Source organism: Dermacentor silvarum, chromosome 7, assembly GCF_013339745.2.
Source record: "Dermacentor silvarum isolate Dsil-2018 chromosome 7, BIME_Dsil_1.4, whole genome shotgun sequence".
NCBI classification, from domain to species: domain Eukaryota; kingdom Metazoa; phylum Arthropoda; class Arachnida; order Ixodida; family Ixodidae; genus Dermacentor; species Dermacentor silvarum.
In genome coordinates this window covers 115,622,101-115,639,116 of record NC_051160.1, presented here as the reverse complement: position 1 = coordinate 115,639,116, position 17,016 = coordinate 115,622,101, and the positions used below count along the sequence as shown (strand labels likewise).

Here is a 17,016-nt window from a genome sequence, read left to right as displayed (position 1 = left end):
ACTTCGGCAATGGCATGGCAGTCAATGTTTAGGATGATCTCTCCTTTACTCTTGCAGAATCGGGTGTGCACGCAGATGTTCTCTGACTTCTTCGGCACGCAGCAGAGCTACTGCTCCTGGCAAACTCTGAGACTGCCGTCGCGGCCCTCTGTAGTGTTTCTTCTTTTTGATCTAGTGATCTTTTTGTCGCCCAAAGTGTAATGTAATCTGCGCACAGCATGTAGCCCCGCTGCGGGATCTCATCTAGAGCACGAGGTAGCCTATGCATCACAACGTTCAAAAGCAGGGGTGGTACGATTGGTCCGTGTGGTGTGCCATCGTGGAGCATGAGGAAAGGGTTCCACCTCGTCTGCTCGATGCCAGCGGTCATCGTCCCATTGGAAAGAAAGGATTTAATGTAGTTGAAGATCCGTTCACCGCAGCCCCTCTCGCTCAAATCTGAAAGGATGGCCTCGTGTGAAATGTTCTCAAAAACCCCTTGAGATCTAGGGCCAGTATGGAATTTTCGCTTCTCACGGGGACTTCACTCAGGACCTCCTCCCTCATCAAGAGTAAGGCGTCCTGGCTCGAGAGCCTGGGTCAAAATCCGATCATCGTGGCAAGAAATAAATTCACCTGTTTGATGTTGTTTTGGAGCGTGGTGTGGATCACCCTCTCGAAAAGCTTACCCATACAAGACGTGAGCGAGATGGGTTAAAGAGTCTCGAGGGCTGGAGTCTTTCCCGGTTTGGGGATGGTTATGATCTTGGCCTCCTCCAATTCTGGTGGGACATGACTTAGCGACCAGCACTGGTCGTTAAATAGTGTTGTAATGTTATCTAGAGTCTCGTTGCTGAGGCTCCTCATCATTGTGTTAGTTACGCGGTCCTATTCTGGGGCCGAGTTTCTCTTAGCTGCCTATGCTGCTGCATAAACGACCTGCAGCGTTATCGGAGCATCGCGTTCGACACTCTCTCATGTGTGATAACACTGCAGCCGGGTTATCTTGCATCGGTCCGTCTCTTCTGACCGTGCTTTCATAAGTAAGCGAGTCACGTGCGAAACTGCTTCCTCATTCTGTGTTCCTGTTCTAAACCAGCAAATGAGGGTTGGTGCCTGTCATTCAGTGTTGGATGAAGACACGTAGTTAGGAGCTTCAAACTCAACACCAAAACTTACGAAGAAGAATAATGCTTTCTGGTACATTGCTTGTAGGCAACACTCATCAATAAAGGGATAAACAGCGCAGTTGCCAGAGAATTACTATGAGCTACAGCAGCACTTAGTTCGTGGCCATAAATCAGCACATTACACTTGTTTGTTTCTAATATGAAAACAGTAGTCACACTTAGAATATTGCAACTAGCTCTGTTTGTTTTTTACTGTAGGTGGGCTGAACGTTGTTTGATCCTGGAACCTTTTTTGATGGTTTGTGCTTGGCATACATGTGATGCTTGGCTAACTCGCACTTGCAGTTATCTGGAACCCATGGGTCAGTGGGGCAGCTTCCATGGCCGACTTTGGCGACGACGAGTACGTCAAGATGGTCTGTGTTGAGCCTGGATACGTGTCCGAGCCCAAGAAGCTGCCTCCAAACCAGAACTTTGAGGCTTCAGTCACCATGGAGACAGTGGAATAACGTCATCCGCTACAAGGACCTGCAGCGCACATTCTGGTTCCATGTTATTGGAGATGTGATAGCTTTCGTTTCTGATTATTCTTTTATTTGTGAATATATATTTAGCTTTCGGGGCTAGCGGGAAGTCTTGAAAGACATCTTTTATGCTGCTGCTTTATTGATCGAGGTTGGTTACTAGTTAGCAATTTGCATGAATCTTTCTGTTGGCCTTACTTGGATAGTTGGATTTCTCTACTGTGATAGGAAATGCTATTGGCATACTCGTCTTAGTTTTAGGAAAGTAGACTCTGCTGTTAGACTGGCTGCTCTAATGTGAATGGTAAATTTATTTGCCCTTTTCGTGTTACCACTTGTCACAGTCCTAGGCTATGTTGCTAGCATTGCACTAAACTATAAGCAAATATACTAAATTATTTGCAAATATAAAGTGACGTGATGAAGTGCGTGAAAGACAAAGACGAAGGGAGGCAAAAATAAAAGATGGAGAGCCAACTCTTAGTTGAAGTGTATTGGAAAAGTCCATAGATGCATAAGAGCTCTTCATTCCTGCAGCATGGCAGTCAGAAAAGCAACAAACGAGCCAAGCAATAGCAAAGGCAGAAATTAATATCAACTGAGCAAAAAAGCATCACTTTAGATTGTCATGTGTCATCAAGATTGAGTGCTATAAATACATAGATTTATAAGCATTTCCAGTAAACTTTAGTTGAGTCACACACAGTCTTATCTTTTGCTTCTCTTCATCTTTGTCTTTCATGGTGTTTCATCACGTCACCACATCAACTTGGCCAGCTGTCTTAACTTCTGAAATATCAAGTGACGCATCGAAATTGTCCATATGCAGAAGTCAAGGAACCTGCAATATGCAGAAGCCAAGGTTTCTGCATATGCAGCTTCTGCCTATGCTTCTGCATATGCAAGTCTAAGGCTTATGCATATGCAGAAGCCAAGGAACCTGCAAAACAAAGCTTCAGTGTGTTTGGTGCTTGAACATAAAATAGAAAGACATGTCTGTTGCGAGAAAAACGACAGCGTGCACTGAACCTACTGGTTCTCTCTTTTAAGTTGCCAGTTACCTCTTTTATAAAAACTAATTATTAGCATTTTGCAGTGCGCATTTATACCTGTGCCCAATTCCATTCATTGGGTTTTATTCTGCGTTTACTGTCATGAAGTTCTAAAACATCGCTGCAGGGAGTAACATAGCAGTTGAAGAACTGCAGCGTTCTGCATTTTATTTCTGCCAAGTGAGATGTTGAAGCCCTATAGATGTGCTTACTGTAAAACAAATATGCTTCATGATATCAAGCTGGAAGTGACAATGCACAAGTATTTATTCTTTGTCTGTGTCCTGGACATGCCTTGCTCACGCTTTTGGCCCACTACATTTCAGATGTGCCACTGATTTGACTTTCGACTTGAATGGAATGTGCATATTGAGAAATACAGTGGGATTGAGACACAATGAAGACACAATAAAGTTAAATTATTTTAAGAAAGCTGCATTCACAAGTGGAGCCTTAGATATATTTCTGCAGGAACTGCAAGCACCCAGGTGTTTACAACAATTGGTGTCTTCATGCCTCGCATATTTCAGACATTTTATTATGTCTCAGTTGCATTAACCACGAACCAATCGTCTTTTGCTGTGTAGCATTCATGATTTCATGGTAATAATCCCTACTTTAATAAAACTTTTGCTATAGTTTATTTATGGTGCTTTTATACAGAGCACAGTAAAAGTTAGTTTACTGTTCCTCTTTTCCTGGTGACATTAACTAAAATCTAGGGAGTTATAATGCTGAGCTTTCTAATGATCTGTAGTTGCTAAGTGAATTTTTAAATGCTGTGAGGCAGAGTGACTCTAGCTCCCAAGTTTATGGTGAAGTATGAACTTTTAATGAGTTATTTATAATTTTGTAATAGCTGACTAAATATTGTGGTGTTCTTTTTTCCTTATTGTGTTGTGTGCAATGTATGAGGGTCAATCAGAAAGTCCCTATTTTTATTAGCCAAAATAAGGTACATACAGGTGCAGTAAAACCTCGTTAATACGTAGTTGGCGGGGACGTGGGAAAAATATGTGCTAACCGGTTATACGCCTTAACCGAAAACCACGAATTAGTCGTGACTTGCCTTTCAAAAGTGAAGAAAAAGTAATGAGTAATGTTCACAGTACACAGCTTGCTTCATACAGAAGCAATTGACCAAAAGTCGCTGAGTGTCAGTTGCCACCGGGGAGGCCTTGCAGCGACAACACCATCCGTGAATTCCGAGGGACTGCGGACCAACCTCGGCATGAGGCCTTTTTTCTCGGCAAATGCCCTCATCACAGCCACGGCGTCAGCAACTGCCGTCAGAGACGAACCTGGATCCGCTTCGACGTCGTCATCGTCGTTCTTGTCATCTTCAACTTCACAAGGCACAACAGCGGCGACAATCTCGCTGTCTGTTAGGTCAGGAGATGTTGCCACATCACTGTCTAGGTCACGGAAGGATTCAAACTGCAGAGCCTCGGCACTACCTTGACGCTCCAACACCTCTGTGAGCAGGCTGTCGCAGTCGTTGGCAGTCTCTACGTTTTCACCAGTGCTCACGCGCACAACAAACTTTGCTCGAGCGAAGCAGTTCTTCACTGTGGCGGACTCCAGCTGCTGCCACGAGTAGGCTAGGAGGTGTATTGCACCTAACATGTCGATGGAGTACGTCTTGCCGCACCCCATTGCGAGCAGCATTCTGCGCAGCAAGTTCTTTCTGTACAAATGCTTAACTGAGTGAATGATGCCCTGGTCGAGGGGCTGTGCAAGCGCCGTGGTGTTTGGCGGCAAGAAGAAGAGTTCGATTGCGCTAAGTTATCGAGCACAACGGGTGACGTCGCGTTGTCGAGCACAAGGAGAACTTTTCCTTTTTCTCCCGCAAAACGGCGATCCAGAAGCCAGATATATTCTTCGAAAAGCTTTGAAGTCATTCACGCTTTCGTGTTGCTTCGGTATGTGACGCCCAAGGGCAGGTGGGCACCTTTAAAGCACCTCGGTTTCGCAAACCAGCCAATAACAAGCAGTGGTAGCTCTTGGGTTCCTGTCGCGTTGACCTCGAAAGCAACCGACAGCCTTTCTTTGGCAAGCTTGCCACCAGTGCCATTTTTGCCCTTGAACGCCAGCATTCTGTTGGGCAGAAGTCAGTAGAAGAGTGCCGACTTGTCTAAGTTGAAGACGTCTTCCATGGCGTAGTTGGCTAGAGTCGTCGGCAGCGGCCCATTCTGCCATTGTGCGGCACCTTCGTGGTCCGCATGTGCTGCCTCTCTGCACACCACCCTCGCACTTATGTTGTGGCGCGCTTTAAACCTTGCTAGCCAACCGTTGCTGCAAGAAAAGTTATTGCAGTTCATTTGACTGGCAAATATTTCTGCCTTTTCGGCGAGTAGGGGGCCGCTGACTGGCAAGTTCTGCGCCGTGGCTTTTTTCAACCGTAACACCAAAGCCTCTTCAACCTCGGGAAAGGCTGATCCCCTCAAGCGGCACCTCTTAATGTTGGATACAGCACCGCTCCTTAGCTTTTCTTGTACATTCCATATGCCACAAACTGTTGTTAAAGGCAGTCCACACGCACGCGCAACGGCGATCTTCGTAGTTCTATTTTCAATACTACGAAGGATGTCCAACTTTTCCTTCAAGCATAGTACGCGATTCTTTTGTCCAGGTTTTGGCATTACTCCCTTTCTCCGGATGAAACCCGGCAAAATATTCTGTCAATGATGAGCAACCATGAACGACACCACCATGCACGCAACACTCCTAGGACGAAGTCACACAAGCGATGAAATATCCAGTCGCCGCTGAACGACCACGCACGACACCACGTCGATGAACACACGTGCAATGCGATGACACACATGCAATCCAGTAGCAAAGCAGCATCAGTATGGGCAGGTCGCAACACGAAAGTGATGGTTGGGGCGATGGGGCTTTTAGCTACGCTGCGGCTGCGCTCTCCGCGTTTGGCGACCCGATCTAACGGAGGAAGCCCAATCTCCATCACCAACATGGCGCCGTCGATACGCAGCGTTGATCGGTGCCTCAAAGTACCAAATGAATTGCGGTTTCCACGTTTTTTTCAAAAGCGAAAAAAAAAAACGCATTTGCAGCACAACATGCTGTTCGCCATACTGCCACTTAGTGAAAATGGTATGCGCTAACCGGTATGCATTCTACGAGCCACTACGTTGTAAGTGGTCGGTCAATACATTGGTTTGAATGGGGGCTCGGCCGGGGAACTGCAGCAACTACGTGTTACCCGTAAGTACGTTGTAAGCGGGTACGTATTAACGAGGTTTTACTGTATACAGTAAACGCTCATTAACTTGAACTCTGATATCGCGAATTATCGGGTGAGTAGAATTTTTTCCGTGGCATGGTGTCAACTCCATGAGTTTCTTACACCTTATCTTGAAACACCACTGTGCTGAACTCTGGATATCTCAAAATAGACTGCGAAAATGCTGAAAAGACAGTACCAAAGCGGTTTTTTTTTGTTGCTTTTTTGCGCAGCTATGGTATCACCAAAAATTGAAACCAGGGCCGGTATTTTGTAGTGATGCCTCTTCCGATGCTAATGCCTTTTTGCGCTTGGTCAGCGTTCAGAGCGGCGATCCGCTCACGTTATCAGTGGGATCAGCCGGCCGTGATCGGTGGATGATAAGACTAGCATAGAATAAAGCTAACGCATCGCTACAAAATACCAGCCCAGGCCTGCAATTTTGTCCCAATGCCTTTTTCTTAACTACTTCACCCTCATCAACAGTTCTTGGCTGGCTGATCCCATTGATTACACGGGCGGAGCGTCGCTACGACCGCTGACACTCGCACAGAGTGCGAGAAAGAGTAGCGGCACGCCGCCACTTGTGGACACGCCAGCCACGCACTGCAGTGCCTCGATGCCCGGTGCTCGGAGGCAGCTGTTGTGCGAGGGTGCGCTGGCAGTGGTCACAGTACTAAGCGGGGTGGTGGCGAGAGCTTTCCCGCGGTTGGAACACGGTGTCAAAATGCATCTGCATTTGTGCTTATATGTGTGAGGTTTGCTGTTGCCTATATACGACCTACGTGTCGGTTGCTGGGTCGCACATAATATAGGAAAAATCATCTACTAGAAGTACGGCTCCTGGTACTTTTAGCTTTTGTGAGGAAGTCAGCGGTGACCGGCGCCAATGTTGGAAAGGCGTCATGTTGGCTTTACGCTGTGGTTAAGCTTATATTTTCATGAATTCGACTATCTCGAAACTCCGCTTATCTCGAAATTTTTTCCCAGTTTTTACTATTTCGAGTTAACGGGGTATTACTGTAATTACAAATATATGTAATATTCTATGTACCTCACACTATTTTCCCACATAGTCCCCACACCAGTTCAGACATTTGTCCTATCGCAGCACTAAGTTTGAGATGCCCCTATGTTAGAATTCGTCCAGCTGACTGTGGAACCACCGCTCATTCTCATGCAAGTCTTCACGGCCTTTTGCAACTCAACACCACCACGTCACACTTCTCAAAGCGAGACACCTTTCCCCAAACGTGGGCTGCATTTCCCTGTGGGTTTCAATGGGTGTTCGTCCCTTGCTCCATAGAAAACAAGTCACACTTCGTTGCTCGTATGCCGCAGACGTGTGAAGCACAACCGCTATCTTCAACAACTGACGGCAGCGCCGTGCCGCGGAGCTGCCAGCAGATAAGGCCGGGCCAGTCCAAGAAAGGTTCACCACTGGGAATGGATATGTTCACTTCGCATTTACAGCCGTAATTTGGCTTTAAATAAAATAGGGGCAAAGACTTTCTGATTTGCTCTTATAAAATCAAATGTTAAGTAGAAGCCCATCTGGCAGGGAATAGAAGTCAATTTCAAGCACGGACGAAATATATAAAATAAACACTCTCAGAAGTTTGGCATTTAAGGACCCATGCTAGTTCATTTGTGACAGCTATAGCCTTAAGGTTCTTTGGTGAACAAGAGGACCGTGTGGCGCTTGAAACGTTTTGCTTTTGCTTATTAGTTTCTTTGTGTGTTTTCGACGTGAGCTTGTTTTAGCATGCTGTTCACAGCATTAGAGAGAGAATGTTGACCCGGTTGGGTGAAGCACAGTGTTTGCTGAACTTCACTGCTGTGTGACCCACAAAAATTACAGAATGCTGTGTTATACAGCATTGTGCTCTCTTCACCTCTTTGCAGTGTTAGGAGCTTCTCTGTTTCTACATGTAAACATTAGTGGACATAATTTTTACTGAAATTTCATTTGAAAAGCTGATGCAGTCTGGGTGAAGTGGCCGGGCTACACACTGGCTGCTTGGGAGGGTTATTCATAACATTGATTCAGTGCACCATGTCACATTGGAGCTCATGCAGAAGCATGTGTGATGAGTGTGTTGAACCAAAACTTTACCATACTGGTTGTCGTTCCAGTTGAACTCTGTACAAAAAGATTGACTTTTCAAACCTGTTTGGACCAGTTCGTTTGCTTGCATAGCTATCAAGGAATAGTAACGGGATAATGGCATGAATTTATTTTGTAGTTGAACTCTTTGGTGCTCATGAGTTGAATAGGAAGATCGAAGAAGAGGTATGCATGCTGTTCTTCGTTCTGCAAGTAAGTTTTAAAAAATTACATCATGGGACACACCTCAGAAACAGTACATTATTTCTATATCACATCTGCTCAGTGGGATCAAAAACGACCGCCTATTTAGGAACTGCGTCATTTCAGCAATTGTATATTGGTATCCCACCACCAGATAGCTATATGATGCTCACCAATTTTGAACACTCAAGTGTGTTGCTAACATGCCTGCCTCCCATTGCACTACGTTGAAAAGTGCGCCAACAGTGCTGCCACTTCTAGAAATGACGGCGTGCTCTTGCATTTGCAAATGAGGTTGCATGGTTGAGCCACAAGTGCAGGTAATGCAAGGATGGTAAAATTCCAGAGAAGCTGGCCAACCTGAATTGTAAACCATTCATTTTTCTTTTGCAGTTTCCTTCCTGAGTGGAAAAGAATCTAGTTCAGTTCCAGTTCGTGAAAAAATTTTTTTGTTTTTGCTGTTGTTGTTGGTTCAGTTCCGTTTCGGTAGCCTGCATTTGCTGGTATTTCTGCAACTGTTTCAATCGCGCAGCTTTACCAGCTGCATTGACACTCATGATGCAACACTTTGGGGCGCTTAAGAAGTCAAAACATGGTGTTAACTGTTTGTGCCCTAGAGCAAATGGTACGTCGCCCAGGGGTAAAATATCTCAGCATCCAGATTGGCCCAGAATGCACATATTGCAAAACACTGGCTTGACCTGTTTCATTTGTATGTTTTCTACTTTATCGGTGTATTGTCTATGCCTTATTGCATGCAGAATTTTTATACATAGTCTTCCATGAACTAAAGTGGCAGAGGTATAGTGAAGTTGGTCTGTTGATGCACACGGAAGGGATACAGAACAGCATGAAAGATGGATGAAGTGTAGGATGTGTACATGTGTAGAATCAAATATCTGATAGCCCAAAGAAAGGCAGTGATATTGTTTGCTGTGTGTTGCCGTTAGGTTGGTGTTGATGTGCAATAAAATAATTGTTGGCAGTTCTGTGTTTTTCGTCGTACAATTAGTCATGTCTTTGTTGGCACTGAATATGAACACCTGATGACATTGTTCCATGCTGACGCTTGATTTTTTTTAGCGGCGTTTGTCCATTGTCACCAAAATTTGCTACCTATAATTGCAAAGCCCCCTGATGAAACTTCTGGTCACAGATAAGTTGAAAATGATGTTACCACCTAATAAAGGTGTATTTGTAGCTTGTCGTTTTCTTTTGCACCATGTTCGTAACTACATCACAATATTCTAGTCCTTATTTTAAATGTCTAAGGTATTTCCGTTTCGTAAACAAAATTTCTATTTTTGGTATGGGATGAAAAAAAAGTTAAAAGTAGTGATCACTAATGAAAGCAGCAGAACATGTTTATATACAAAGAATTGGAAACAATTTCACTTAGAGTGGTACACTTTCTTAGTGTATGTATTCATATGCACGTTTAAAACAATTTTGCTGTTACTGTAAGTGGTATTATGGCAGATGGAACTCTGGTGGAAGGCCAAGGAAAGATATTCCTTTCTACATAGAGGCAGTTCTTCCTTTCTCAGTTATATTTTGACGGGTTAGTGACAATGCATATGCATTAAGGAGACAAAAAAGAATGACAATAAGCACTTAATTGGGTAAGCTTGCACAGAAAAAGGGACGTGGTGCCTCTCTTGAATACGGCAGTGCAGGTGTATTCATTTTTTTATCTCCCATTTCCTTCTGGTTGGCACCGTAGTCCTCTTTCACCCTCAAGTAATGTATCAATTAACATCCTTGTCTGCTCTTCCATTGCATTGGACGCTATGCAATGTAATCTAAGGGATGAAGTCTCTCGTATCATCACAAATATAGGTTCGTGCAGGAAGCTACAGAAGTAAACAATTAAGTTTACTCCAGGCAAATCTTGGGGAAGACCAATCAAATTGACAGTAAGGGTGGCAGATTGCATGTTGACGGAATGTGATACACTTCCTACATTTAACAATAGCGATTACCCCAGCAGTTCAATATTTCAGCTCTAAAATCCTGAGTGCTGCAACGCTGAACTCTTGCAGCTGCTCTAATGCAGGCTGGTGTTAACATTTCTGGAGGAGCTCAGATCGATAATTAAACATGCCTTCCCAACCCGGGAAGTCATCTATACAGTATGTGCCATTTAGCCCAGGAAGCATAAGTTGGCACTAGCTAGCTTGATGCAGCTTGACTAAGCTAGAAATGACAAAGGCTGAGTCAAGCTTGAGTTTAGACATCTTCAAGATGGCTAGCACTTGATGTCTCCAAGCCCTACGCTTCTAGCCGTTGTGAAGGCATTTGGTTAGAAAACTATGTGAAAAATATCCAAGCCACGGTTAGGGTGGCTAGAACTGGGAGGTGTGAAAAACTAGCCGCTCCAAGCTTGCAGGGAGACGCGTTCCCATCACAGTGGCGGTGTCGTCAGGGGCGCGGTGTAGCTGCGCGCAGCGTATGTGGCATTGAACATGCGCCGTGTGTTGCTTTATGCGCGTTTAAGCTACGTTAACATTCGGCAACAATATTGCCTGTTTACTATATACGCCTATAGCACTGAACAGCCACCGACCGGGGTGTCAGCACGAACCATACGCCAGCAAAATAATCCAATCATAATACAGTCGAACCTGGATATATCGAATCTTAAGGGGATCACAAGAAAGTTAGACATAGAGGTAATTCGATATATAAAATAAAAATTTTAAACATAAAATTTCAAGGGTGATTTTACTGCTGTTCGTATACACAATCATTCGTTATATGTGGGTTCGACTGTACAACCATTCTTCGATCAAGCATATTTTCAAGGTAGCGTGCATTTTTATTACAATTCTTTCAATTGAAAAATGATTTCTACAAATGTTTGTATGAGTTATCGATGTGTGGGTATGCCCGCGGGGGCCACCAGGGTATCAGCCACTGAGTTTTAGTTTGCTTTCAGTCTTGTATCTTGCCACTAGAAGCATTCTGTAAAATTGGAGCTCATGCAAAAGCATGTCTGATCAGTGTGTTGAGCCTAAACTGGCACAGTTATTGTGATGGTGAATGAATTTAATTTCTCCTGTTTACAACAGAAAATAAGAACCTTAAGGCTGTAGTGCTTGACGATGGCTTCAGCTTCCGCACACAGGCCATACGCAGCGCACAAATCACGCAGACACGCCGAAACTAAATCGAGTAGGGTGATACAGCGTATTATTTTCGTTAAAAAGGAACATGTATGCAAAAATACAAAAATCCGACAGGACACTCAAGGTCACTTTGTTTCAAGATACAACTCTAACTTGAAAAGAAAAGAAAAAAAAAAAAGGAAAGCAAAGCTGGCGATTTTGTACTACGGCGTTATTCAGAAAAACTCAACATTGGTCACAATTAAAAATATGATTTATTTGAACCCTCCATAATTTCATCAGAATCATGTAGGCGATTTAGTAGTCAAGGTGCCTGGCAACTGACTAGTTGTTTTATATAATAAGTTCTTATTTTTGGAGATCGCATATATTGTGTCGAGGGAAGCTACAGTGTGGATTAGCAGGTACATTCTGGATATATTGACATTTGTTTTCTGGAATTGCTCACATCAACATGTAGTAGTACACCTGGTTTGCTTTTAACATATGTATATAGAATATTTCATTAAAAAATGGTCTGCTCTCGGAAACGGAAATTATACTCCTCTCGGTGTTTGTACTTGTGGCTGCTATACGAGTAATAATACTTTTGGCAACTGAAGAAATGAAGTTTTTGCTGCGAGTCTGCTACTATTCGAACAAGTTTCTCGCCTCTTCGGCGCTACTGCAATGCAAATATCTAGCTGTCCTGACTTCTTGGCCGCTATCAAACTCATCGTGTCTCCTCCATTTGAACGTCAAGCTGCCTGTCTTTTACCTGAGCACCGAACTGACTTCTAGGAATCGTACGTCTTAATAATCTTGGAAAAAACGACCATAGCTTTCCAGCCTAGTGAAGACAGAAAAATTAAGGCAGAAACTATCCTTGGATTATCCCAAGAACCAAAGACCAGTGTGGCCGCTGCAAGAAAGTTAAGCTGTAAGAAGACTCCAGCAGAACAACACGATCATTGTCCTCCCCGCCGACTAAGGATATACCACAGTAGTTTGGACCGGGACGATTTGAAGTCCAAGATCTTGAGACCAGAGACTACAGCCTACACCAAACTCAACCGGGATCCTACCAGGAAAGTGTAGAGTGTACTTTAAAAGCTGCTGGTTGAGGCTTTCAGGGTCGTTCCCCGCAGGAAAATTTGTTCGGATCTCACGCCCTGTGGGAATCCGTGATGCGCAGCATTTTGCAGGTCTCTGCACTATCCAGCATTGTTTGGGGTTCCACAAAACGATACCAGGTGGACCAACGTGTTCCTGTAAATTGTGATGGCAGCAGCACGATGACAACCGCGTTGTAGACGATCGTATGACGGCAGTGACATGATTTCTACGCCGCCCGTTGGACGCGAGCCCAGTTCTACGTGCTAAAACCACGATCTGATTATAAGGTACGCCGTAGTGGATTAATTTTGACCACTTGGGGTTCTTTAACATGCACCCCATTCACGCTTCACGGGCGTTTTTGTATTTCGCCCCTATCGAAATGCGGCCGCCACAGCCAGAATTTTATCCCGCGACATCGGATTGGGACGTCATCAGACACTACGTGTAATACAGTCGTATGTACAAATGGCCATTTCATGTGTTGTATGTCAAAGCAACGATGACATTTGTACTTCGGCTAAGATATGTTCAAACTTGATGAACTTAAAGGGACACTAAAGGCAAATACTAAGACAAGCTAAAGTGATGCATTAGTGCATGAGTATCTCTAAAACGTCAATATTATCGCGAGCAGAGCCTTAGTATTAGAGAAATTAAGGTAAATGCAGGACATGATTAGCGACTCCCCCGGGACATTCAAGTACTCGCCCGATGACGAAGGCACTCCTCATTTAAATTTTGTCACTAGTACTGAACCACTCGTTATAAAAACATCATTGTACTGTATTATAAGAAGAAAGAAAATACTACTTCACCAGTTCTATTACACTTTTACAAAAAAGAACTAACTGACATTACACCGTTGACAATCACGCGGGCGGTCAAAAGTTTTCGTGTTCGCTTGACTCTGCGCCGCCCGCACTTTCGCGTTTCAGTTTTTCTGTTAACGTGTAGTGTTGCGCTTGTTTTTCTGGCTCGCGAACCTCGCCCTGACTGCAAGTAGCAGAGAATTCCACTTCCATGCAACGTCGCGGAATGCCCGAACGGTCTACGCGTGCGTCTAAATGTCGTACAAAAATCCCTCACGTGACTCGATCCTAGGCACCTAGGGACACGATCATTTAGGGACTTTTGAGAAGGCGCGATGGTGGCGCCAAGTGACGACGGCGTGAGATGGCGTGTTCGTTCTCAGCGTGATCGTTCTCTGGCCCGCGCCGACCGCGCGTTGTTCAACATTGCGTGTGTGATTGTGCTTGCGTTGCTTGTGTATTGGTTGTAGGTTCTGTGTTAGTTGGCGGAAAGCCGTGAGTAGTGCTTGTGTGGCAGTGCGGCTGTGGCCTCGGTGAGCTCTGGCAATACAGGACTTGCGTTGTGTGATCCGTGTTCCTTGACAATGCGGAGGTGGTGACGATTGAAATGTCGAAGTGGCGTAGCGCCTCGGCAGTGCAGTTCAGCGAACCGCGTCCGCCTTTGCATAACGGACGTCGAGGGATGGGCTGCTCCTACAAGTAATAAAAATGTGACTGCGTCGACCGCCCACGGTTCAGCGCTGAATGTGTGGTTCAAGTACTGTGCTTGAAACGAATGGCGCAGCTGTGGTGGCAGAACGCCATGAGGCCTCAGTTTGTGCTCTTTGCTTGAAACGAGTGGTGCAGCTGTGGTGGCAGACCGCCATGAAATCCGTGCTGTGCAGACGCTCGAAATATCCAATTCACGTCGGCGTCTTGGCAACGGCCAGTTCGCGAACCGGCGCCCTGGAGCGGCGCCTCTGTGCCCGCCCTATTCGGTAGCGTCGACGCAATAACATTTAATTAACCAGTCCTTGCTTGACAGACGCCGATGGCGAAGGTGCTGCGATATGCTGCCGGCCAGCTTTGCAGTTTTTCTCACATTAAAAGCATGTAGCATATATACATGCCTAGCATGTGTTATAAGACAATGTCTACCATGAGAAGATTGTCAGGAGTGCCCCAGTACTGCTCCCAATCTGGCATTCCACGCTTTCCATGCCCTCAGTAAGCATGATGACAATATGGGCCCATTTTCTTCAAAGTGAGCTGCTATTCTGTTTGCAAAATGGGGAGGCTAGCTAAGCTGGTTTGTTCTTTGTGTTTTGTCAATTTGATGAGAAATTCTTGGCAATGTTCTTTTAAGGTGCTTTTAAAAAAATAAGCCTACTAAAAAACTGCACCATTGGCAGTGTTCTTTGGTGGTGACAGAAAGGTGAAACTGCAGACGAACAAATTGGTCATGCCCGCATTTTTGGAAAACTTAAGAGCGATATCGGCACCCACAACCATACAACTGTGATTGAGCCATGGATGGCCACATGCTTTCTGCACAAATTATAGGCCCTTACGCAACATCAGTGAAGAGCCAACAGGCCAACGTACTGTGTTCCCTTTGACCTAGGCAGTCTACAGTTCATTGTTGTCGCAACAGCTGATCGCCCCGCAAGTTCACAGCCTGTGCCTTCTGCTGCTACTACGGTCAACTCGTCACCCATGCACAACACTTCTAGTTGCCCTAGTGGTAGTGCCGTTGCTTCTAAATATTGAGTAACCACACATTGTAGGCTACAAGGGCATTGTTGCACTGCATCTCATCTCCATGTGTGTTGTGTTGCTTTCGCATACATGTCCTTGTTTGATAAGTGCTCTGAATTTTTTTCACTACTGCAATGTCTTGACTGCACTGTGGCAGTGTTGTATGCACTATCGATTAACCTCCATATACACAAGTGCTTTGATCATCAATCTTCAAAAAAATACGACCTTCATGCTGCTCCTTCCTTCACAAGAAAGCTTGCATATCAAACATTATTCTTGCCCCAACTAGAATTGGCAGGTTCAATTTGGTCACCTCATCAGACATATCTAATCCGCATTCTTGAGTATAGCCAAAACTGTGCTGCACGTTTAATCACCAGGGATTGCAACCAATATTTGAGCGTATCTAACATTACGTTGTCATTGTCACTACCATCCTTGGAATCATGCTGGAATGTAGTGTTGCTTTGTCTGCTACATAAAATCATTCATAGTGAGCTCTCATCCACCTTGCCTCTTGTTTGTCCATCCCACACATCTAGATGCTTGCACAATCGCCTTAGCGTCCAGCACATTTTTGGTCGAACTAATGCCTTTGACTTATCTGCTTTGCCACGTGCCATTAGGCATTGGAATTGTCTTCTCGATAACATTGCTGACATTAACAATACTATAACCTTCAGACAAAAAATCAGTATGTTTGGGTAGTTTCAAGTGTTTATATTTTCTATTTCTGGCGTATGTAACTTTTTTTATGTAATTATGCAATCGTACTATTCACTGTATAACCCAGCTTTCTAATGGTAGACTTTTACTTCACGATTTTATATTTTCTGTTCTTTTCAATTTATCGCGTTGATCTTGTGTCGCTGTTTATATTTCTAACGTATAACTTTTTCGCTCCTTTGTTATGTGATGCCCTCCCCCCTCCACGCAATACTCCTTTGGAGCCTGTGACGTAGATGAATACATAAAGCAGATGGCAGTACTGTTTCTTGTGAAATCAAAATTGTGTATATTGTTGTGGTTTTACCAATAGAAGCTCTAAATTGTAAATTGTTCTCCTGCATTGCCGGCAACGTATCCGTAACAGGCCAGTTGTGTATATTGCCTAGAATTACCGTTCTTAGACCCTGAAAAGTGTGGAATATCCTATCTTCCTGTCTGTCCGGGTCTTTATCCATTTTTCTGTAAACTTGGGTCACTGGGTGATCCATGGTATAAGGGGTAGAGAGCACTGGGGCTGTTGTGCTGAGGACACCCAGTTTGAAACAAAAATAGGTCACGAGGTATGGGCCGGGCCGCTCATCAATGACAAAAAAAAATTTCTTAGGTGCTGGGCAGATTCGAATCGAATGTCAAGCACCGACTTAGCGGCAGCCCTGCTAACAGGCGTAGCATGTCCAGAGGGACTCGTGAGAGAGGAGCCCGGCTCACACATGACTGATCTCTGTGGTGGCAATACAATGTCTCTACATTGTTTCAATGCTATCGTATTAGCATCGGCATCATCGTGAAATGGGTTGTGCCAGAATTTTTCTTTCTAAATTTATTCGCCTGTACCTATGTGCCACAGCTGAGCTTCTATCTCAACATTAGTCGATCTCAACTGAAGTAATGTATATATAGCCTTAGCTATAATTTCTAATGAGCATGACTGATTCTCACCAAGAGTAACACCGGCTTCAATTCCTTCACAATCTGCACATGCATTATCAAATATGTTATAGTGAAGTGAGTCTGCCACAACTGAGGATCGAACATGTTTTCAGTTTCAAGCAAACCATGCCAATCAATTTCATGACAGTGGCATTACAGAATTCACAGGCATTCAATTGCACAATGCATGCTTATAGGCAATTTTATATTCAGTTCATGGCAGTTGCCATCTTGGGCTGTCGTAATCTAAATTTTGTGCATAGTGACGTCAAGTTTACTTAATCCTGGGACGCTAAAAACACCTGTGCACTGACTCTAGGTTGTTACAGCCAGAAAAAT

At 44.4% G+C, this 17,016-nt stretch overlaps 1 protein-coding gene across 1 annotated transcript in view; it reads left to right on the top strand.

The window, feature by feature from the left end:
- The window catches only part of LOC119458370 (uncharacterized), a 60,798-nt gene extending 57,307 nt beyond the window's left edge, over positions 1-3,491 (top strand). The window contains exon 10 of the mRNA XM_037720202.2: positions 1,455-3,491. Coding sequence (XP_037576130.1) covers positions 1,455-1,618 — 164 coding nt within the window. The 3' untranslated portion in view covers positions 1,619-3,491. The remainder of the gene's footprint in view (positions 1-1,454) is intronic.
- Positions 3,492-17,016: the final 13,525 nt, after the last annotated feature.